Genomic DNA, 24,564 nt, shown 5'->3' with positions numbered 1-24,564 from the left:
AGTGCGTTTGCCAGGCGTTGGCTATGCGTGGTCCCGCATGTCGCCATGGCACTCGCAGAGATAGACAGTGTTTGCATTGTCTTTCCTGGTAGATCGCAGGCTAAACCCTGCTCAGCATACATCGCGTGTGCATCTCTTGTGTGCCGTGATGTGTGCTTAGGCCAGCTCACTCAGTGTTGGACACGGGGGAAGGTAAATACAAAGAAAGAAGCTGAAAACACATTGCTAAACAAATGAAGCACTTCATGTAAAGGGGCTCAGGTACTATAAATCAGAAAAGGGTACAATGGGATGGGGGTGAGGGATGCATTCTAGGGACATATATTTCTGCTATAGCAGGAAGCTACACTAACATGATCTTTGCCAGAGAACACAGTTCAACAGTCGAGCGCGAGCATGGCCAGTAAAGTCACAAGATCTCTGATGCAGCCCGAAGGCTGCCGCAGCCAGGGTCAGGCACAGGGGCGGATTGGGAACTGAAAATGGCCCTGGAAAATCTTGTAGGTGGCCCGACATGTGTAGCACCAGAGATATAACATGTATAGCAATGGTAACATTACAATATGGCAGAGTTACTGTGCTGCAGAGATGGAATAACAGAATGAATGGGGACAAGGCAGTAAAAGGAGTATGGTGGACTGTCTTGTGGGAGGTGAGGCCGCATGTCAGCAAACAAAACAGGCCTTGGGTATGCAATTATCGGGAAAAAGGACATCAATCAGCACCTAAAATGAAATAAGAATTCTGGACATGATATCCCCAGGGACTTCCCTAGGCCACACCCATTATAATAGGACACACTGTTTTCTGATAGACACACATTCTGCACATGGGAATACATTTAGTGCGCCTATCAGGTGTCACCAGGCCCAGAGACGCCACTGTTAGGAGTTGGCCAAAGTGGTAGTACAGCAGGCATTTGGGTACTTATGTATTATCTGGGCTCCCATGTTAAATGCACCCCATTTTTTCATACCCCTACTATCCAACTACGCATGGAGTTGATTTTATATAGTGTGGCGAGCGCAGCGAGCCACCGTGCCCGAAGCGTGGCGAGCTCAGCGAGCCCCGTGAGGGGACGCGGTCTCATAAGAAAAATGGGAGTCCAGATATTACATAAGTACCGGCATTTGAATTATCCAAATTATATCAACAACTAAAAAATATATATATATATATATATATATATATATATATATATATATTGACTTTTGGTTTGCAGGATGGCACTCTAAATGGAAAAAAATCCCGGTGCCAGGAACATAAAGTTTTAGGACATGAAAAGCACTTACCCCCTTGGTTGTAGAAGGATAGGAACCGGCACACGGGTGGATGGTGAAGAAAAGTTGATTTATTGTACAAACATGATTGCACACAACGACAGCTGTACACCTGACAGCTGTTTCAACCGAAATAAACGGTTTTCATCAGTACAGGGCTATTTTTCAGCAGGCTCCAGCAGGAACTGAGGCCCTTATTCTAGTTCACTCTTTCTGTCAAAATCCTTCTTAGATGGACAAAACCATGTGCACTGCAGGTGGGGCAGGTGTTACTTGTGCAGAGATAATTAGACTTGGGTGGGGTTTTACTTCAAAGTGAGATCTATATTGCAGTGTAAAAATAAAGCAGCCAGTATTTACCCTGCAGAGAAACAAAATGACTCACCCAAATCTAATTCTCTTTGCACATTTTAAATCTGCCCCCTTCAGTGCACATTTCTAAGAAAGATTTTGTCAGAAAAAGTAAACTAGAATAAGGGCCTCAGTTCCTGCTGGAGCCTGCTGAAAAATAGCCCTGTATATATATATATATATATATATACTGGCACGATCTGTCCGGCAACTCCTGGGTGCAACCTGGGGCAACAGGGAATACCTGCCCGGGTGCTCGCTTGAGGGGTTAACAAACCCTAATACAGAATATGGCAATGAAGACAGCGTCACTCCGGGACTTCAGTGAAAACAACAACTTTACTGCATCACGTCTACGGCGTTTCGGGCATCGCCCGTCATCAGGACAGTTGCCCGAAACGCCGTAGACGTGATGCAGTAAAGTTGTTGTTTTCACTGAAGTCCCGGAGTGACGCTGTCTTCATTGCCATATTCTATATATATATATATATATACACACACACACACACATAAATACATACATACATACATATATACACACACACACACATGAAGAGGCAAAACTACCATTGATGCGTCAGGTGCAGTGCACTGGGGACCCTGAGGACTAAGGGGCCCACTGCTTCCCCGTCACCCACTGTTTTTCCCTGTCACACTCTACCTCCCACGGTCACTGCCTGTCACTCACTGCCATGTTGCATGTGAACTTGTGTTGTGGTGGAGTACAAATTTTTTTTTTGCACCTGGGCCCACCACCCACAAGTTCCGCCACTGAACATAGTCCACTGGTACTGATGTAGTAATAGGTCACATCGATGTTAATGTACTGATTTCATATAGATATGATATATAGGAGGCTTGCATTATAAAGCTAAGGAATTAGCCTTGTGGACAAGTCCCAGGATACAAATCACTGAATAGATACAAGCGTCTGTTTTGACGAAGGACATTCAGGACGGGCAAAATCATATTAAAACAAACAAAGCATCCTATTTTTGCAGCAAAGCGGTCTTGTCAGCATAGATTCGGAGTGCCCAAACCACAGAGATCTAGATGAATACAAAGCTTCCAAAAGAATCGGCACCACCAGAGGTAGGTTCAAATGAAAACCCAAAACTACTTTAGGAAAGAAGGAAATACGCATACAAAGCTCAGTTCTTTTTTTTTTAAATTGTGTAATTTTTTATTTAGTACATTTTCATAGAAAAAAAAACACATTACATTACATTTAACATTTAACAAAAGACATACAATGTACATGCGACGTGATTGCTTCATAATACAGCTTTTCTTGCATTATTTACTTTACCCTGTGTTACCTATACTTTTCCGAATCAGTAACCCTATTGGAGGAAATAGTGAGAGTAGGAAGAGGTAGATGAATTAATCCCATATATAGTGATACGAGTGCTTATTTTGTGTCTCCCTTTTTTTTTTTCCCTTCCCTTTTTCTTTTTCTTTCTTTTTTTTTTTTTTTTTTTTTTTCCCCCTTTCTTTCTCTCTCCTTTCTTCCCTTTTTCTTTCCCCAATTGTGTATTCACTATCTTGTGGTTAAGTATTACTTTCTTTTGTAATAATATGAAAGAGACCTATATTGTAGTCCTCTTATATGTGATCCGGTACATTATTTGTACTATTTTAATAAAGCTCCACTCATTGTGTGTCGTTGTATCTATATATATAATATTCTTATACGTGAGAGCAAAAAAGAAAAAACAAACAAAAATTAAGTGCGTGATTACTTTAGGCCTTCCATCCATCGATTCCCCCTTTTCACCACTTTCTCCCTTGTTACCAGCCTATCTATTTAATCATTTGTTACGGTCGTTTTTACTCCCCTCGCCGATAGGTTCCCATAGCCGATGTATTCCATCTATCCCATATCTCCCTATATTTCTGGATTGTTTCTCTAGATTTGTGCGTAAATTTTTCATGTCCTGATGTCTCATTTACTAGTGCTCTCCATTGAAAAATAGAAGGTGATTCTGGGGCCAGCCATTTTCTGGCTATTAGCACCTTTGCTAGAGTTGTAAGGCAGAGTATATATCGGTAAATTGATAGAGAATGTGTTTCTCCTAAGTCTAATCCGAACAAGCCCAGGTGAGGCGTCAATTCTGGAATGGTGGGTTCTGTATGTACTATATCTTTCCATATCTCCTTCCAGAATCTATATATTTGGGGGCATAACCATAGCATATGAAAAAAGTCTGCATTTTCTGCTCTGCATTTTGGGCACATAGAGTGAGTTCTTAAGTTTGCTTTATGTAGGAAAGCTGGGGTTCGATACGTTCTATGTACGATGTAAAAATGTATTTGCTGAAATTTAATAGATGATGTGGCATATTTAGTGGAGCTTAATATTTGATTCCATTGTTCATCAGCCATGTTGCCCAGATTTAATTCCCATTTTCCTTTTAGTTGATCAAATATCTGCGAGTCTATTTTTGTATTTAGATTATTATATATTTCAGAGATTTGTCCTTCTGGTTTTATTGTTAAGAGAAGTTTTTTAATTGGTGATGACATAATGTGTATCCATTCCTTCCCAAACTGTGTCTGCGATGCGCATCTCAACTGCAGATATCTGAACAGCGCAGTATTAGGGAGATCAAACTCTATTTTTAACTGGTCAAACGATTTTAGTATGCCTTCCACATATATCTGCTGTAAGCTGCTTACTCCCTTTCTCGCCCAGAATCCCTCCTGTGATAATGGCAAAAATTCTTTAAGTGATGGGTTGTGCCATAAGGGGGTATCTTCCTCAAGATTCTGCCACTCAATTAATTTATGTGTGGTACGCCATATCACTATAGTTTGTTTAAGGAGAGGCGGGAGTCCGCTAACTGCTCTTCCAGACATTAAAAATTGTATTGGTGTATATGCCCTGTTCTGCCATTTCTCAAAGAGGCTCTGGAAAGTAGATGTGTCTCTACCCATCAGCCAATTGGAAATATGTACCAATTGCGCAGCTAAATAGTATTGGCGAATATCCGAGAGGGCCAGTCCTCCATCCATCTTAGTTTTTACCAGAGCCCTTATAGCCACTCTCGGAGTTCCACCCCCCCAAACAAAAGAAGATATAATACTATTGATGGATGAGAACACCTTTTTGGGTATATATATAGGCGAGTGCTGTAATAAATATAAGTACTTAGGTTGAATAACCATCTTGATTAAATTAATTCGGCCAGTCATTGATAGTGGTAATTTCTTCCACACATGGATCCTAGATTTAAATTTTTGCGTTATTGGTTCGATATTTTGGGCAACGAAGTCACTTGAGTTGGGAGTAATCCATACTCCTAGGTATTTAAACCTAAGAGTCCACTTTAATGGGCAACGCAGGTCTATCTCCTTCGGAATTATTCCAGATATTGGAAGGATATTGGATTTTGACCAATTTATGCTTAGCCCAGAATACATCCCAAATGACTCAATTATCCCCAAGACCGAAGGCAACATTGACCCTGCATCTCGGAGGAGTAACAGTATGTCATCCGCATATAGAGATATAGTATCTATGGTGTCACCCATTAGTAGACCCCCAATACTCGGAGACGTACGCATATAACTCGCGAGAGGCTCAATTGCCAAAGCAAACAGGGCAGGGGAAAGAGGACACCCCTGCCGTGTCCCTCTTTTTAGAGGAAAGGGCTCGGATGTACATCCATTAATTGATACACGTGCTACTGGATCAGAGTATAATATCTTAATCCATTGTCTGAATCTTGGGCCAAAAGCAAATTTATCCAGCACCTTCGCCAAATATTTCCATTCTACTGAATCGAAGGCTTTGGTGGCATCCAAGGATACCACCGCCGCCCCCGATCCAGCACTTTTCCCACTCTGTAAATGGCAGAACAGCCTTCTTAGGTTTTGTAATGTGCTTCTGCCTGGTATAAACCCCGACTGATCTGTATGTATAATTGATGTAATGACAGAGTTTAACCTGGTCGAGAGAATTTTAGCTAAAATTTTAACATCTGTTGATAACAGTGAGATGGGTCTATACGATTCAGTGGAGGTGGGATCCTTATCTGGTTTTAAGATGACAATAATAATAGCCTCTAACATGGAGGGGGGCATAGTTTCGCAATAAAATTGTGTATTAAACAAATTTAGTAAATATGGACAAAAATAATCTTTAAATTTTTTATATAATTCTATGGGTATTCCGTCACTACCTGGAGCCTTATTATTTGGAATTGCTATTATAGCATTTTCCACCTCTTGTAGTGTAAATGGAGATTCCAGCGTTGCTACTGAATCCATAGATAGGGTGGGTAGCGTAATCTGTTGGAGATAACTGTCCAGTTGTTCTCCACTGTATGTCGCCCTTGAGGCATATAGATTTTTATAATATGTAACAAACACCTCAAGAATTTCCGATGTTGTATTGCATAGGTCTCCTTCTAAATCATAGATTTGTTTAACCGTTGTATTATTTCTATCCTCCCTCGAAAGATAGGCAAGATAGCTTCCCCCCACATCATTTTGTGAGTATAAATTGTGTCTAGAGAATAGCAGCCTTCTCCTGGATTTCTCCAGGAGATAGTCTGTCCATCTCCTCCTAGCCTCACTCCACAGCTCTTGATCTATCGGGGATCTAGACCTCAAAAATGCTGTTTCTAATTGGCGACACTCCTTCTCCATTTTAAGCTCCTCCCTTCTGCTTTCTTCCTTAATTCGAGCTACCCTCTTAATTAAAGTGCCTCGGACTATTGCTTTAAAGGTATCATGTTTCACGGCGGAATCGGGATAAGACATGTTATGTACGTGAAATTTGTCCCATTCAGATATTAAATCATCCCCTTCCCCCATTAATGACAGCCAGAAGGGGTTCAATTTCCAAAATCTCACTCCTTGGGGAATTAAACTTTCCAAAATTAATGTTAATGGTGAATGATCGGAAATTCCCTTTCCTAGATATTTCACCTCTATTATTTTGGGAATCAAATCAGGTGATACGAGAGCCATGTCTATACGAGAGAATGCCTTAAAAGATGTTGAATAGCAAGAATATTGGATGTCCTGTGGGAATCGGAATCTCCATATGTCTATTAGCCCTAATTCTAATATCGTTTTTGCAAAAGGTGTTGGAGAAGTTCCCTTCATATTAGCTTGAGTATTGGGTCTCCATCTGTCCATTGCAGCATCTAAAATATTATTATAGTCTCCAAGACAGATAGTAGGTGTTGTAGGTGACAAGGCTATAGAGGCCAGTGCTTTTCTCAAGACATCATTATTATAAGGGGGAGGGATGTATATGGCAAGTATATGTACCAGAGTCGAGTCAATAAATGCCCTCAGAAACACATATCTGCCATACTGGTCTATTTGGCTATAGTCAAGACTGAAAGGAACAGTCTTCTTGATCAGGACTGAGACTCCTCTTGAGTTCTGAGAGAATGTAGAATGAAACTGCCATCCTACCCACGGCTTCTTTAGGGCTAGTACTTTACTACCAGTTAAGTGGGTCTCAGATAGGCATGCAATATCTACTTTATGCGTTTTGATTTGTGTGAGAAAGCTCAGTTCTAAATGCGTAAAACACCAAATAAGGTGGGCGACAGGACAGAACACCTCATTTCGATACTCACCTGGCAGAAGCCAGTGCTAGTAGAATCACAACCTTCCAGGACAAGAATTTAAGGTCCACCGTCTCCAACAGCTCAATGGAGCTTGTGCTTTAATTTTTGCAATTGTCTTGAAGTCCGGTGGGGCAGTGGGTGGGACAAAACACGGTTGCAAACATACTACCCACTGTAAAAATGTCTGCATGTCTGGCAACAAATCCAACCTCTTGTTGAAGAAGACAGACAAAGCAGAGACCTGACCAAGGAGTGGACCAGTAGACAAGCTTGCCTGAAGGAGAAGTTGAGACATCTTGAATAAGAAAGGAGATACCCCTGATGTTCACACCAAGAAACGTAAGCTTTTCATATGCAGTGATAGTGCTTTGAACTAAACTCCTTGCGAGCAGTTAGCATGGCAGGAATAACCGCCAGAGGAATTTCCCTTTGTTTCAGCAGGCCCATTCATCAACCACGCCATAGACATTGGCTGCTTTAGGTCCGGGAAGATGAAAGGACCTTGTTGTAACAGATCCTCGAGAAGCCTTCGACTTTCTAAATACCAAGCCGTGCAAGGCCAATCCGAAGCCACCAAGGGAACGGAACCTTCACCCTTTCTCTCTTTATGCTTTACATAAGACGAGGTAGAAGAGGAATTGTCGGAAACAGGTAAATTATCTAAAAGCTCCAGGGAGTTACCAGCGTATCCACTGCCATCTCCGCTGTCTGGATCTCTTGTTCGCACGCAATACAGTGGTAAAAAGTGATTGCGTCGAGATGACATGATACTTACCCGTGGATGGCCCCACCTCTGAAACACCTGAGGATTTAACGCCCACTCCCCTGACTCTATGTCCTGCCGATTAAATTAGTCGGCCTCAAAATTTTCCACGCCGGAGATGAATATTGCAGACAGTGCCTCGGCATGTTCCACTGCCCAAACCAGGAATCACCTCTTGCATTGCTGCGTGGGTTTTGGTGTCACACTGGCGATCTATATACCCCACAGCAGTGGCGTTGTACGACTGCATTTTGATGGTGTAACCCCAAAACAGCTGGTGAGCCAGTTAAAACCCCACCCGCAGCTTCAAGATGTTTATCGGTAATTTTGTTTCCTGTTCAGTCCAAAGGCTCTGAAACTGGGATCTGCAGGTCACTGTTTACTGGTGAGGAGAGTCCAATCCTCTGAACCTTTTGCCCACCAATAGGTGCAAGGAACCAACCACCAAAAGGAGAGACATTCGTGTCTTTGGCGCAAGAGACACTCTTCTGAGAAGGAAGAGGTGGGATCCACTGCGACGAGAGTTAGCTGAAAAGACCTGGAGTGAAAGCGGGTATAAGGGTCTGCCTTGAAGGTCGCCAACATCCAACCCAAAAGTCTGAGGCACAGGTGTGCAGACACCTTCTTGTGGTGCACCAACTGGACCATATCCTGAAGGGCAGATATTTCTTCCTCAGGAGAAAGTATCTGTTCTTGTCTAGTATCCATTACCATGCCTAGAAGACTCTGTGTCAGCTGTGTGACTTGGAAAAATTCAGAATCCAACCAATCAGACTAACAGAGTCGGTACTTGTGTACTTTCACGGCTCCCATCGCATGCCATCGCATGCCATATGTAGTGGCATGCGATGTGATTTTCCCGTGTTTTTATGCATTTTTGATAAAATCGCATGCGATCGCATCGCATGAGATCTGATGAGATGCAATGTAATTTTTCACAGAAATTATGGACATGAGTTGACATCATGTAAAATGCACCCCAAATGTCATTTTTCACACTGTACCACCCCTACTATCAACGCCAACCCGAAGCGTCGGCGTGGAGCTGAGAATAGAAAGTGTGGCGAGCGCAGCGAGCCACCGAGTCCGAAGCGTGGCGAGCGCAGCGAGGGGACGCGGATACCTTCACAGGTATCCGTGTCCCCTCGCGGGCTTCACAGGTATCCATGTCCGCTCGCCACGCTGCGCTCGCCACACTTTCTATTCTCAACTCCACGCCGACGTGGATAGTGGGGGTATGAAAAGGTCGTAGGACGCGTACCGCCGCCCCTCGCGGGCTCGCTGCGCTCACCATGCTTCGGGTTGGCGTTGATAGTGGGGGTGGTACAGTGTGAAAAATTACATTTGGGGTGCATTTTACATGAGGTCAACTCATGTCCATAATTTCTGTGAAAAATGACATTGCATCGCAATAGATCGCATGCGATTTTTCTCTGTATGATGGGAGCTGTGAAAGTACACAAGTACCACAGAGTCTGAGTGACTTATATGGTCCAAAGCAATTGTTCCCTTGACGGAGATTTTAATAAAAGGTAATCAAGCTAAGGGATCACCAAAATGCCTTGCGGACAAAGAAGAGCCATAACCGCCATGACCTTCGTAAAGACCCTGAGCGCTGATGACATGCTGAAGGGTAAGGTCCAGAACTGGTAATGAATTTCCTTTAGAGCGAATCTGAGATACATCTGGAGGGCCGGCCATATGGGAATATGCAGGTACGCAGCCTTCCATTTCCAAGGAGAGAATGTGTCCTGCTCCAAAACCACAACCATGGAACAAAGTGATTCCATCTTAAATTTGAACTTTCTCAAATATGGGTTGAGATGTTTCAAATTCAGAATGGGTCTTACCCAGCTGTCTGGTCGGTACCAAGAGGCTGGAATAAAACCCTTTTCTCCCTTGATTCGCAATTTTCCACAGCCACCATTAGAATGACACACCTGTCCTTGGAAACTGGCAAACCTGTAGTAAAAAATGTTGAGAAAACTACATCAGATGAGACTTAAGTTGCAATTACACTGGAGGGACAGCAGGCGGTGCTGTCACATTTGTGTTTGTGTGTCTTACAGTCTGTGATGTATGTATATACTTGTTTGTTGTTTCCTGTGTCTGAAGGTTACATGAAGGAGAAAGACAGATGCAGCATGCAGTGATTCATGTACAGTTACCTTGTTCTCATTACAAGTTCATGTTATGACCAGTTCCAGTTTATATAAAACCAATCATACCACAAAGACCTTTCCAGTGTGTGTCTACTGAATGAAGCTTGATACAGAAGGTGATCCTGACTGCGTGGGTAAAACTCAATTGCCAACAGGTTATGGGCCCAGACACAGACAAGAGGATCCCAGTTACCAGGAGTAAAGCTTACAAGGATTAAGGCACCAGAAACATCTCTGAGAGATCTGCAAAGCAACTGTGAGTAAACCCAGTATTACAGTATAACTCAAGGGGAATAGCAGATAAGCAGAAGAGATGGCAAGCAGCACAGATCTTAGACTTGCAGTAACCAAGCTGTCTAATGATAACTACCAACTGTGGAAATTTAAAGTTGAAATGCTGCTGACTAAAGATGATTTGTGGGAAGTCATAACTACAGACAGACCAAGTGATAATTACCAGGAATGGGACAAGAAGAACAGACAAGCACGTGCAACTATAGGCTTATTAGTTGAGGATGATCAATTAGTCCATTTAAATGGAGAAAACACTGCAAAGGGCATGTGGGAGACATTGCAGAAGCTACATGAAAGAAGCAGTTTAAACAGCAAATTATTCCTGCTAAGAAAACTGTACCAGATGAGACTTGGCAAAGGGCAGACTATGCAAGAGCATATAAGTAAATTGCTGGAAATGGTAGCAAAGCTCAGATCTATAGGAGAAGAGCTGAAATGCAGTCACATAGTAGCCATACTCCTGTGCAGTCTACCAGACACATACAGTGCACTGATAAATGCCTTGGAAACAAGACCTGAAACAGAACTCACACTAGACTTTGTGAAAAATAGGCTTATAGATGAATATCAGCGCAGGAAAGAAATCACACAGGATTGTATGGACAGTGACTCTGAAAAATCTCTCAAAGTTACAGACATCAGGGTGCATAACAAAGAAACAAGAGCATGTTTTAGATGTAAGAAAATCGGGCATTTAAAAAGACAGTGTTCCATATGGAAAGAAGAACAGCAGAAACTACTTTTAAAAGGGTCCAAGCAGAAAGTGAAAGCTGCACTCACAGATATATGCACAGATAAGTGGAATGGAACTTTTAAAGCGACAGTAACACATACAAACTTTAGTTGGTTCATAGATTCAGGAGCAACAAGTCACATGACAAGCGACAGAGATTTCTTCACCGAGATTGACACAAGTCATAGAGAAGCAATCTATCTTGCAGATGGTACCAATATCACTGCAGAAGGTAAAGGGCATGGTATGCTCATATGCTCCAGTACTAATGAAAGTGACAAAACAATACCAATTAAAGATGTACTATATGTTCCCAGATTGGAAGGCGGATTAATATCTGTAAAGTGCTTAACGGATAAAGGACTTACTGTTAAATTCCAAGACAAGATGTGTCTTATCCAGAATGGAACAGAAACAGTAGCCACAGCCAAAGCAGAGAAACACCTGTATCGCTTAGACACGACAGTACAACAGGTGAGATTAAGCACACACGAACACAACGACTGTATTCACATGTGGCACAGACGACTAGGACACAGGCATCCAGACAGCATTAAGGAACTACAAAAGAGAGGTCTAACGAAGGATCTCACAGTATCAGACTGTTCAACAACCATGAGGTGTGAATGCTGTATAAAAGCCAAAGCCACAAGAATGACAGTTCCAAAACAAAGTGAGAACAGAGCCCAGAGACCTCTAGATCTCATACACAGCGACGTGTGTGGCCCAATGCAAGTACATACACCAAGCGGTAACAGATATATAGTGACTTTCACTGATGACTACTCCAGATACACAGTTACTTATCTCATCAAAAGCAAAGATGAAGTACTGGACAAGTTAAAGGATTATATAACAATGGCTACAAATAAATTTCAAAGAAATCCACTAGTGTTTCGTAGCGACAATGGAGGTGAATTCACAGGTCACAGAATAGAACACTTCCTGAGACAGCTCGGTATAGAGCACCACAAGACCGTACCCTATTCACCGGAACAGAATGGGGTAGCTGAAAGGAAGAATAGGACTCTGACAGAAATGATCAGATGCATGTTAACAGATTCAGGACTACCTGACAAATACTGGGGTGAAGCCGTAATGACAGCCACGTACTTACAAAACAGATTATTCTCAAGAACAGTGGAGAAAACACCATATGAGTTGTGGCATGGCAAGAAACCAAATGTGAAACACATAAGAGTCTTTGGATGTAAAGCATTTATGTACATTCCAGCAGAAAAACGAAGTAAACTGCAGAATCGCGCAGTAGAAGGAATCTTCGTTGGATACAGTGAATGTTCCAAAGGATACAGAATTCTGAACCCAAAGACAGATAAGATAACCATAAGCAACAGCGTGACCTTTGTGGAGGAGCTAAGAAATGAAGTAATGATTCCAGCCGATCTGGATAAAGGAGACAACGCTGACTCTAGTGACACCACCACAACAGATACCATCAAAGAGGTTGAAGTCGGTCTGGAACCAATTACCAAAGGTATGGAAGAGTGCACAACAGGTGAAGTAAGGCGCTCGAGCAGAGAGAACAAAGGCAAACCACCAGTGCGTCTCTCATATAAAGCTAGCACCACTAGTATATGTGAACCCACATCCTGGGAAGAAATATCCAACTTACCAGAAAGGGAAGCTGAGAAATGGATAGAAGCAGCAAAAGAAGAAATTAAATCCATGCATGACAATCAGACATGGATACTAACAGAACTGCCATCAGGAAGGAAAACCATAGGCAGCAAATGGACATTCAAAGTTAAATACAACACAGATGGAAAAGTGGAGCGATACAAGGCCAGACTAGTAGCCAAAGGATACTCACAAAAATATGGAGAGGACTATGATGAGACATTTGCTCCAGTAGTAAAGCACACAACCATCAGGACATTGCTTACAGTAGCAGCCGCAAAGGATATGCAAGTAAGACACTTCGATGTAAAGACAGCGTTCTTACATGGCGAGCTAAAAGAGGATATTTACATGGAACAGCCACCGGGTTTCAAAGACCCTGAAAGTCCAGACCTAGTGTGCAAGCTCCAGAAAAGTATATATGGTCTGAAGCAGGCGGCAAGAGCCTGGAACACAAAATTAAATGAAATCCTCATACAGGAAGACTTCGTGAGAAGCAAAGCAGATCCCTGCCTATATGTCAAGAAGATAACTGACAGGTGGATCTACCTGTTAATCTATGTGGACGATCTTCTAGTATGTTTCGAGCAAGAAGGGGATAAAGTGGAATTACTGCAGATCCTGAATAAGGAATTTGAAACAAAAGACCTAGGAAATATAACACACTATTTAGGTATTCAAATATCAAGAGAAGAAAACGGCGACTTTACCTTAAACCAGAAACAAAAGATACAGGAAGCCATTGAAGAGTTTGGGATGCAAGATGCAAAACCGGCAAGTACTCCCATGGAGACCAACTACATAAAGGAAATGTACAATGAAGGTACATCATTACCAGATAATCACCAATACAGAAAGGCAATAGGAAAATTGCTGTACATTGCCACTATTACCAGACCTGACATCGCTACAGCAGTATCAACTCTAAGCAGAAAGGTCTCCAAGCCAAGTCAGATGGACTGGAATGCTGTGAAAAGGGTAATACGTTATTTAAAGGGAACCATTAACTTAGTGCTTAATCTTCCAGCAAGCAGAAATTGTGATCTGATTGGATACGTGGATGCAGATTGGGCTGGAGACTCTAATGACAGAAAGTCTACAAGTGGACACATATTTCTACTTGGTGAAGGACCGATCAGTTGGACAAGTAGGAAGCAATCATGCGTTGCACTTTCTTCAACAGAAGCAGAGTATGTTTCAGCAGCTCAAGCAAGTCAAGAGCTAATATGGCTGAGACAATTGTTAGCTGATTTGGGACAGAAACAAGTAGAATCTACAAAAATCTTTGAAGATAATCAAGGATGTCTCGCATTAGCTCAAACAGAACGGGTAAATCCAAGGACCAAGCACATCGATGTGAAATACCATTTCTTGAAGGATCTACAGGAACAAGGTCTTCTTAACTTGGAATATTGCCCAACAGAAGAGATGACTGCGGACATTCTCACCAAGCCATTGGTTGGAGAAAGACATCACAGACTATCCAGAAAGATGGGTCTCGTGGATCAAGCCTCATCTGTTGAGAAGGGGTGTTGAGAAAACTACATCAGATGAGACTTAAGTTGCAATTACACTGGAGGGACAGCAGGCGGTGCTGTCACATTTGTGTTTGTGTGTCTTACAGTCTGTGATGTATGTATATACTTGTTTGTTGTTTCCTGTGTCTGAAGGTTACATGAAGGAGAAAGACAGATGCAGCATGCAGTGATTCATGTACAGTTACCTTGTTCTCATTACAAGTTCATGTTATGACCAGTTCCAGTTTATATAAAACCAATCATACCACAAAGACCTTTCCAGTGTGTGTCTACTGAATGAAGCTTGATACAGAAGGTGATCCTGACTGCGTGGGTAAAACTCAATTGCCAACAAAAAAAACCTTGAGGGCAAACTGATTAAATCCCACACCCAAGCATCCGGGCAGGTTTTGGTCCAGACTGCCTGAAAACCTGTAGACGGGCTCCCACATGGGATGCCCCAGGTGAGAAGGGAACCAGTCATTCGCTGGACTTCCGGTTGGGCTTTGGGTCCTGGTGGGAGGCAGTTGCGGTGGCTCTGCAGTGTCCTCTGAAACCATGAGAAAGAGTTGATCCTTCTCTGGAGTGGCCCGGGAAAATACCCTGAGGCCCGAAAGGAACATTTTGGAGCCGGTTAAGAAGATGGAAGAAATGTGGATTAACCCCCAGCTGCCTTGGATACCCATTTGTCCAATTCTGGCCCAAAAATTACAAGAACAAAGCTTCCACCGCCTTTTTAGATTCAGCGTTTGCTTGCCACTGGTGTAGCCAAAGATCCCTATGAGCTGATATTGGCAGCACAGAGGATCTAGACGCCAGAGTACAAACATCCTTAGAGGCTTCCCTTATATAAAGCCACTGATTCCTGTATACTGTATATATTCAGCCAGGGAAATAATCTCTTCAACCAGTTTACCAGCATAAAGGGCCTCAGCTATCTGAGATGTTTAAGACTCAATAGCTTTGTTCACCCCAACAGCAACCATTGCTGGTTGCAGCATAACACCCGCCACTGATTTTAGGGTGTTTTCTAACTTCCTTTCAGAAACCTCTTTCAACGAGTTGGCTCCCGGAACTGTGAGTACCATCTTTCTGGAGTGACAGGACATCGAAGAATCCACTGGAAGTCGAGTCTCACAAGTCTTCCTGCTGTCAGAAAGAAAGTGGTATGTCACCAGAAAGCAACGGGACACCTGAAACCTTTTATCAGGATGTTGCCAGGCCGAATTGAGAATATCATCCAATTCCTCTGAATTTGGAAAAACAGCAGCAGATTTTTTTCTTAGATAACAGAGGGGCCACTACAGGCAAAGGTGGTACCACATATTTAGACAGACTAGCCACTGACCTAGCCAATACATGGACCCAGGTCAGTTTGAAGTCATATGGAGAGGCTGCCTGTCTGAAAGATTCCCTCTGTTTACGAGAGACTTCCAGCTCAGCAGATAGATTAGACATAACCATGGTGAATAACGACCCCCATGCAGAGGTGTCTTGGCTTAAAAGGTACTGTCTGCTTATTGGGATCACGTCACACAGTATAAGGAGCTGTTAGACTGATCCTGCTATTAGAATTAGATTTTTTTTTTTTTTTTTTGACGGCAGATAAGAACCACTTGGCCCATCTAGTCTGCCCCCTTTTTTTAAATATGTTACCTCAAAGCATATTTGATCCTTATTTTTTTGTAAGGATATCAATATGCTTATCCCAAGCATGTTTAAATTGTACTACTGTATTTGCGTCTACCACCTCTGATGGTAGGCTATTCCACTTATCTACTACTCTTTCTGTGAAAAAATTCTTCCTCACATTTCCCCTGAATCTTCCTCCCTCTAGTTTCAGTGCTATTGGAAGTATGATGATAAGGATCCATTCCTATTTATACCGCCAGAATATATATATATATATATATATATATATATATATATAGAACTCCAGAAGGGCCGTCACTCTGGACTTAAGTGAGCTGCAGACGGTAGCTTGCCCCGGTGCCAACTTGCAGAGGGCAGCAGCGGAGCACTGCCCACAGAATATAGGGAAGAAATAACTGGGCACTCGAGGACTCACAGATGCAGGTAAAACAAGACCAGTTTAATCCATAGTAGGTCTTACAGGCGTCATCAACGTTTCGGGGGCCGTACCCCCGTCGTCAGGACCAAGTGTAGACAGTGTGAAGTACAAAGTAAAGTGCAAGTGCATCGATATTTAAGGAACATGTTAACGACTACACTGGACGGCTACAGGGAGGAGGTAAGTTAGCGCTGATTCGTTAACATGTTCCTTAAATATCGATGCACTTGCACTTTACTTTGTACTTCACACTGTCTACACTTGGTCCTGACGACGGGGGTACGGCCCCCGAAACGTTGATGACGCCTGTAAGACCTACTATGGATTAAACTGGTCTTGTTTTACCTGCATCTGTGAGTCCTCGAGTGCCCAGTTATTATATATATATATATATATATATATATATATATATATATATATACTGCTAACACTGCCACACAGCTGTCTACAGCCTGCATATGGATGGGTGAATATATCAAGTGTCCCACTATTCCAAAAACGCTGTTACCTGACTGTTACCTTTTTAAATGAAGAAAAAGTTCCTTATTTATTGGATTTCTAGCCACCAGCGTGACGCTGGTGGCTAGAAATCCAATAAATAAGGAACTTTTTCTTCATTTAAAAAGGAGTGCTGCCCTATTTGCTCCCTGAAGGTTACACAGTTTTCTTGTATATATTATCCGGAAAAAAATCTCTAGGAACGGATCCTTATCATCATACTTCCAATAGCAAAGTGCACTAGGTGCTTCAAGGTTTACTACATTTTATTACTTTTATTACTGTGCATCACTGTTTACTAATGTCAATTTATTAAATTGTATGTTTTTCTTAATTCAGTAATGTTTCACGATACTATTTTTCTTTTCTTGTACCATTGTTAAAAACGGACCTATCGCTCCCTTTTTTAGTAGCAGCTTCGCGACACACCCACTATAGCGCCCAATTGTGTGGTCTCGACAACTACACCCAACTGTGATGTAGCTAGGTCAGCCTCAGCACTGTTTAAAAGGAGAAGCCATCCCCAGCAGTGGTATTTCTCCCATAAAATGAACAGCAGCATGTGAATTAAAATGTCCACCAGCCTTTACTGAAGAGCTAGGACTGCTGGGTCTTCAGTAGTAGGCTAGGGGTGGGAGGTCTAATCCCATACCTCTGCCCCAGTCATGGTGCCGTTTTCAAATGTGCGCATATAAACCGCTCGGGGCTATCCCTAATGACCACCTTGGTAAAACATGGCTGCCCGCTAACCAGGCTGTACTTACGGGTTGCTTGCTGGCCGGTGAGGTCAATGGATGGGGGTCCGTGATGCGCTTCGAGTGTGGTGATGTCTGGGAGCCCCTGAGACAGTGGTCTCAATGCAACGGCCCCTATGCAAACCGCAAGCAGGACAGGCAGTGCAGCAGATGCCTTTCCTCCTCTTGCTGCTAGAAGATGTGTGTCCAGCTCACGAGGGCACTAAACTAAGACTGGCTTGGGGAGGGGTATAGATGGAGAGGAGACGAAACACTACTAAAAAATATAAAGTGCCAGCTTCTATACCCACTATAAGGTACATTCCAGTGTCCCCTGCTTTATTCATATTGAATATTTAAACTCTTCTATAACGAGTCACATATGATCAGCAGCATTGACACCCTACTTCTTACTAAATTTAGTCCTAAGATTCTTTATGCATTTCCCAGAGCAGTAGCTCAGTCACTTATGTTCCCAATGTCCATTGTTTTCAAACTCTAGAATAAATTCTCTGTGCACTACTGTCTGCCTACCTCGCATTATTACACTATTCACCACATACACATTATTTCAATAATTGTATTTTTTAAATAAATTTATATTTCAAACTATTCTATTAAGGTTTGCCTGGCTGACATGATTTGTTTCAACTGGGCAAAGGATTGCTGGTTAGAAAATTTTACCCCCTTAGGTGGCTTTAAATACCGGTCACAGCAGGTCAAATGTTGTAGGTCACAAGGAGAGTTCACCAACTGTCACATTTTCCTGAGCACAGTGGTAAAATAGGTATCCGGCAGACACTTTGCCACATTACTCGAAGCAACCAATTCCAACGTTCATTTTGCACATCTATGGCCCAGGAGCTTTAATTGGGTATATGATGTGCCCTAACAATGGCATCCTAAAAATATGTCATTTATAAATGTAGAATTTCTGCTTTTGATATAGATATTAGTTTAGAATATAAAGAAGCTGCATTTATTTTAGTTTATGCTAAATTTGATTCAGAACTCAAACTCAGAACAGCCCTGCATGCACTTTAAAGGGTCATTATACTGAAAAAATACAAAGTTTGCTCACCTCTTTTTTTGTTTCTTTTTTCGGATCATAATCGCTGTCATTTCCATCTTTAGGATTTGCTTCTTCAACGTCCTCATCACTGAGTATAAACACAACAAGCTGAGTTCAGTTCAGTTGCTGCTAGGACAGGTTTCTAGAAGACCACATTACCATTTAACAAAGTGATACTTAATTAAACATGGTTTGTTTTGATAAAAGAAAAAATATATAGGTTCCAAAATTATTTTTTTTCTATATTGTGACACAATTTGATTTAAATAATCTATGATCTAGCTTAAGTTATGCGTGACATTACTATATTTTATTCAGACAACTGTCCATATCCATTATCTAAAATCGGTTAGCTTTGTGAGGAATGATGCAGCCCCTTGACTTGACTAGTCATCCTTGTCGTTGTCAGCATCAACCCAATTATTTAACCAAAGGCGTGTCCACACGGTACGATTTTTGCTAGTGGACGATTACGAGTAAGCTATTTTGACTATATGCACTGGCGATTTTGTCTATGTTCATGCCTTTTGTCTATGGAAGGAGCACAAGGTGGGAATATAGTCTGCAATCTAGTCAAATTTTCCTTGCCTGCAGTCTATTTCGCTAAGTGATAATGACTCAGAGGCGCCGCGCATTGGTATCGGCTGCATGTTTAACACTGTGTGATTTTGGATAACCTTCCAGGCGATTTAGACTATCTAGTCAAAATTGCCTACCAAAATCGCATCATGTGTACACCCCTTAAGACTTTACGGTAACACCTATGTTTTAAACATCACTGCCACTTGAATTTTAACGGTTGAATGCTTTTTACTTGTATGCCGTAACCGAAAGGATATTTCATGTTACTAACAATTAAGTGCATTAAAAATGAATGTATATATTGAATGATTACTATTTACGCTTCATGAAAAATACTGTTGTATTTCTGTAATAACCAGTAGTCCTCTGACATTTGTAAATCTAGAAGTCTCAACACATCCTGCCAAAGCGATTCGCTGCAATTCTTACAGTATCTATAAAGAGTTATTGTTTCCGTGAATAATTCACTTTACACTACATTGCTGCAGAAGACTTAGGCAATATTTTGTGCTCTAGCATTGCTGGCATCACTTTGCTAGGCAGAGGACGGTGTAAGATTTATAATTCAGGTTTTCTAAACCTACAGTATTGCAGGAATACACAAGCATTATAAATAAATGTTACAGTAGTGTTTTGTTTTTTGCTGCAGTTTGACTGTCAGGTGTCATTAGATCCTTTTTTTAATTATTATTTATCAGAATTATTAGTTATGCCCACAAAAAGACTACTTCCACAATGAGTTCAAAACAAATCCATCTTTATAATGCAACACTTTTATACCCCTAATTCCACAATAAAATGCTTTAGCCAAGGTGCAAAACTCCTATTACTACTCCTGTCCATAGCAGTCACTGAGAGCCAATGCAGCTTCTTAAGGTGGAAGAGTTCCCCTCTGTGGCATAACAGACGGGGTACACCATACAGATTGACGCAGGGTAAACCATCATGCTGATTGACGAAGGGGAAAACAATCCGATTGAAGTGGCAGTGTGTAATTAGTACTGAAACTAAATGGATCCCCAATTAGTGGAATCTGGAAAATTACAGTATGGGCAGATTTTGGTGGATACGAAGATACCTGAGCAGAGCAGACAAATTCAGTTCAGAGACCTAAACAGAGTGAATGGTGGTTGGCCCAGGGAAGTGAAGCTAGTTTGATACTATGTGCATGCACTCTTTCAGAAGACAGTCCACCTCACATTCCACATTAAAGCACACACTGGTTACCAATGCACCCGGAGTAAAAAAATGAATATTTATAGAATATGACCAAGTAAGGAACAGAGACCATGGGAAGCTATGTCCAGTAGATCAACGTGGACTTTGTGGGTACACGGACGGTGTGTCCTGTTTGAGACGCTTGTAAAGAGAAGATACTAAAAACCAATGTCAACAATCCTATAAGCAGAAATGTGAGGCCAGGAAAGATTCCTTGTATACTCAGCTGTGGGACTTGGCATGCACACAATGACACACCCCTTTCTTCACAGACTCATGCACACAATACAAAAAACAATACAACATACTGTATACACAACTTGTATACTGGAAACTTTTAATAGAAAACTGCCCACCTCTGACGGAATACTAATATTACATTGGCATATATTCAATGCCGTGGGCGAGCGGTGACTGCGAGCAGGACTTTTTGCTCGCAGTCACCGCTCACCCTGTCAGTATTCAACTGACCCCCCTCATACGCAAATTCCCCCTCACTCCGTTTTTTGAGCGAGGGAGAATTGGCGTATGTGCCTCCAAAAGCTGCGAGAATCGAGGATAATTACAGCGAGTTTGCTGCACTAGCCGCAGCTCTCGCAGTTTAGGGGAATCCTCGCCGTTCTGTGACGGCGAGGATTCCCCCGGAACGTTGCATAGTGCGAGCGGCCGGCGCGGGGGTTAAACTTCGAGGATCACTGGTTTTCTGCGATCCTCGCAGTTTAACCCCCTCGCCGGCCGCTCGCACCGGCATTGAATACATGCCATAGTATTGACAGGTTATTCTACACATTTTAATATTGAAAAATTTAATTGTATTTACACATCACACAAGTCAATCTTCACTTGTTTTGTTTAGGATACTAAAAGCTATATATTGGTGAGAGTGAAAAAAAAAAACATTTAAAAAGATTTTATTTCCCACAATGCTGGACTGGATAGGTTTGGCTGTTATAAAAGACTGAACCCCGGTGTATGCTGTGTTGTGATTTCTGAAAACAATAACTGGTGCAAAGTTGCGTCTGAAATGTTATTAAAATGTAATAGTGATGGAGAGCCGAGAACACTCATTTATCTGTATTATTCTACAACAGGCATGGCCAAACTGTGGTCCCCAGCTGCTGGGAAACTACACTTCCCAGCATGCCTTGCCATAGTTTAAGCATTCTCTAATAGCAAAACTGTGGCAAGGCATGATGGAGCTGGAGGGCCATAGTTTGGACTGTTCTACAAAGTACTCTCTGTAAAATAACACATTGCTAAAAGAAATATAAAACACGGACATCGCTCTCACGCTTATTATTAAGCTTTCAGAAGTAGGACCCTGTGTATCCCTAATTGCGCATCTATGCTTCTGCCTCATATATTCTCGTTCTGCTTTAGGTACTATTTGTGATACTTGTACAACAGTGTTACAATACTGGTTTCCCTAAACAACAGTGTTTTGCCCTTCTGCTCCACACAATGGGCCTTATTCTGGTCGGTGCGGCCGGAGCCGAATATGCGGCCAGGACCGTGCGTCCTAAACCCCGCCTTTCGTACGGATCGCTCACTCCGTCCGAAAACGGTAATTCGCTGACCGCACGGAGCACGAGTGAATTTCTTACGGATACACCTCCTCCATCTCTTGGAACCTCCCCCATCATTCGATGGTCGCAGAGCATCGAATGCAGGGCCGAGTGGTCCGCCAGCTCCCGCAACCTCAGACCACACGGGCATTTCTCCGTGCAAAAGCAGGGATCTGGGCGGGCAGCTGACATCCGGCAATGTCAAATGTCCGCCCCCTACACGTGCGTCACGGCCGCATTACCATACGTACGCCCAGCGTTTTCATGGGAACGCCCATGAAACGCGGGGTGTAAACATATGGTAATGAGCCCAAACAGCCCTTCACGCCCCTCTCCACCCCCTGTTCGTAGTGTACACATTTCATGCGGAATTTGGCCGTGCGTCCCGTTCGCACATGCGCAGAGACGCCTCTGCACATGCGCAGACACAAAACATCGGCGGCACGAACGCACGCGGACATTACCGCACCAACCAGAAAAAGGGCCAATGTTTCTGTGCTCCCATTAGGACAATGCCATAACAGACAATGATCTTATTCTCACCCAAACAACTGTAAAAACAGTGATAAGGTGCAGGGATTTACTGTCGGTGAAAAAGGGTGTTCGCCTCAGGCTTTAGAGACCCTTTTTCTAACCCGGTAAATTAATGTATTGAAGGACGTTAAACCATAGAAGCCGAGATAAATTCCAAAACTTATGGGGTAACACTGCTATTTAACAAAGATTTATTTTCAATCCCTGTTACCTGCACTGTGCCTTTGGGACTAATGGAATAGCCCCACTGCCTTAATTACATTTTCCTTAGTAAGCATTGCTACTTCCCCTAAATAAAAAAATAAATAGAGACATACAATACCTTTCTCCAGTGTTGTTTTTGGTTGCTAGCTTCCGCGCCTGTCTGTCCATCAAACTTGTCCGAGATCGTGTTTTTTTCCAAGAGTAATAATATTTTACAAGGCTTGCTATGGTCTTATCTGGGAGCTAGAAAAAAAAAAAGGGGCGGGGTAGCCTTATTTTATTATACTGCTAACTTAAATGTATCTAAATTCTGGACGATAACAAAAAATAAAATTGGAAATGGAAAGTTTAGTGTAAATGTACTAGTACAATGAAAAGACATAATATACAGACAATATCATGGTTATTGGTACCCTGCTGCTTTCCCAGTGACAACTGTCTGTACACTAGTGGTTCCCAAACTTTAATCCTAAAGGCAGCCTAAAGGGGCATCCAAACGGGCCGATTTAAACCCCATTTCTAAGCAATCCGACTACATCGCTTAGAAATGAAGCACAGATGTCAGATTACACCCTATAGCAATGGCGAAGCGCGGTCCCACGCATCGCCATCTCCCGCAGAGATAGACAGTTTATGTACTGTCTATCCTGCTTAGATTGCAGTATTCTGCCTATAAGTATAGGCAAAACCCTGCTCAGCAGACGGCTCAGCACACATCGCGGGTGCATAGCATGTGTGCCGACTGATCTGTGCTTAGGCAGCTCATTCAGCTGGGGGCATCCGTTGCCCCCTGTGTACAGGGCTTTACAGTCCAGGTTTTAATGATATCCATCATTGATCGCATGTGGCTTAATTAGCTCAGTCAAGCTGACAATCATCTATGCACAAGCACAGTTAACCTTACATCTTAAAACCTGGATTTTAAGGTTTGATTTAAGCATTTGTGCTCAAGCATGTATATTCTTAAAATCTGGACTGTTATTGTGGGAGACACTTTAAGGAACATTTGATATTAAGAGTTGTATAAATGTCAATTTCTACATTGATTTATTAATATATAACTGCCCTCCTGAATGAATACAGTTCTACCCTTATGCCTTTTGCCCATGCATTTATACCACAAGTCAATTCTGTTGTGTTTATTGCCTCGAGTGATAGCCTGGGCAAACAAAATAAAACAGCCCTGATGGGTGCTAGGATTGCAGGACTAAAAGCAAAAAATATATTGGACAATAGTAAAAATCTATTTAAGAAGCGAAAGTATAGCTTACCATTTGCTGAATTCTGTGGAAACTTTTCCCATGGAAACTAAATGCTTGCTCAAAAAGAACTTTATCTTCAACCGTCCATTCGTCGGGGAAAGGCGTAAAATTGGGCAAATCAGCGAGGGATTTCTCAATGTTGTGTTTGTGCCAAAACAGCATGCCAAGCGCCTTGGGAGAAGAAAGACATGTCCTTTAGCTCTACAGCCCAGAAGCTGCTTTTCACAAGTCTTATGGACATACACACGGGGCAATTTAAGCCCCATATCTAAGTGATCGGACTAGATAGCTTAGAAATGAAGCACAAATCGCTTTGTGTGTGTGTGTGTGTATGGTTTATGGAGTTGCACGGCCCCACGTGTCGCTATCGCCGGGCTAGCTATTTCAAGCATGCTTGAAATATCTAGTCATCGCCCGTGTTCTCTCTATTGAGAACACGGCAGTGAAAGATCGCTCAGCACAAAGCACAGGTGCAACACTGTGTGCTGAGCGATC

General features: G+C 42.3%; 1 protein-coding gene across 4 annotated transcripts in view; it reads right to left on the bottom strand.

Annotated features, from left to right (window-relative positions):
- Nucleotides 1-24,564, bottom strand: part of RCOR3 (REST corepressor 3) — a 59,748-nt gene that overhangs the window by 20,414 nt on the left and 14,770 nt on the right. For all 4 annotated transcript variants that reach the window (XM_083175859.1, XM_083175856.1, XM_083175857.1 and 1 more), the window contains 3 exons: nt 24,079-24,240; nt 22,926-23,050; nt 18,714-18,792 (listed from right to left, as the gene is read on the bottom strand). In XM_083175859.1, the coding sequence (XP_083031985.1) occupies nt 18,714-18,792; nt 22,926-23,050; nt 24,079-24,240 (366 nt within the window). The remainder of the gene's footprint in view (nt 1-18,713; nt 18,793-22,925; nt 23,051-24,078; nt 24,241-24,564) is intronic.

This window comes from Crinia signifera, chromosome 3 (genome assembly GCF_055691185.1).
Source record: "Crinia signifera chromosome 3, ASM5569118v1, whole genome shotgun sequence".
Classification (NCBI taxonomy): domain Eukaryota; kingdom Metazoa; phylum Chordata; class Amphibia; order Anura; family Myobatrachidae; genus Crinia; species Crinia signifera.
Note: the sequence above shows the minus strand (reverse complement) of the source record. Positions and strands in the feature narration are given on the sequence as shown.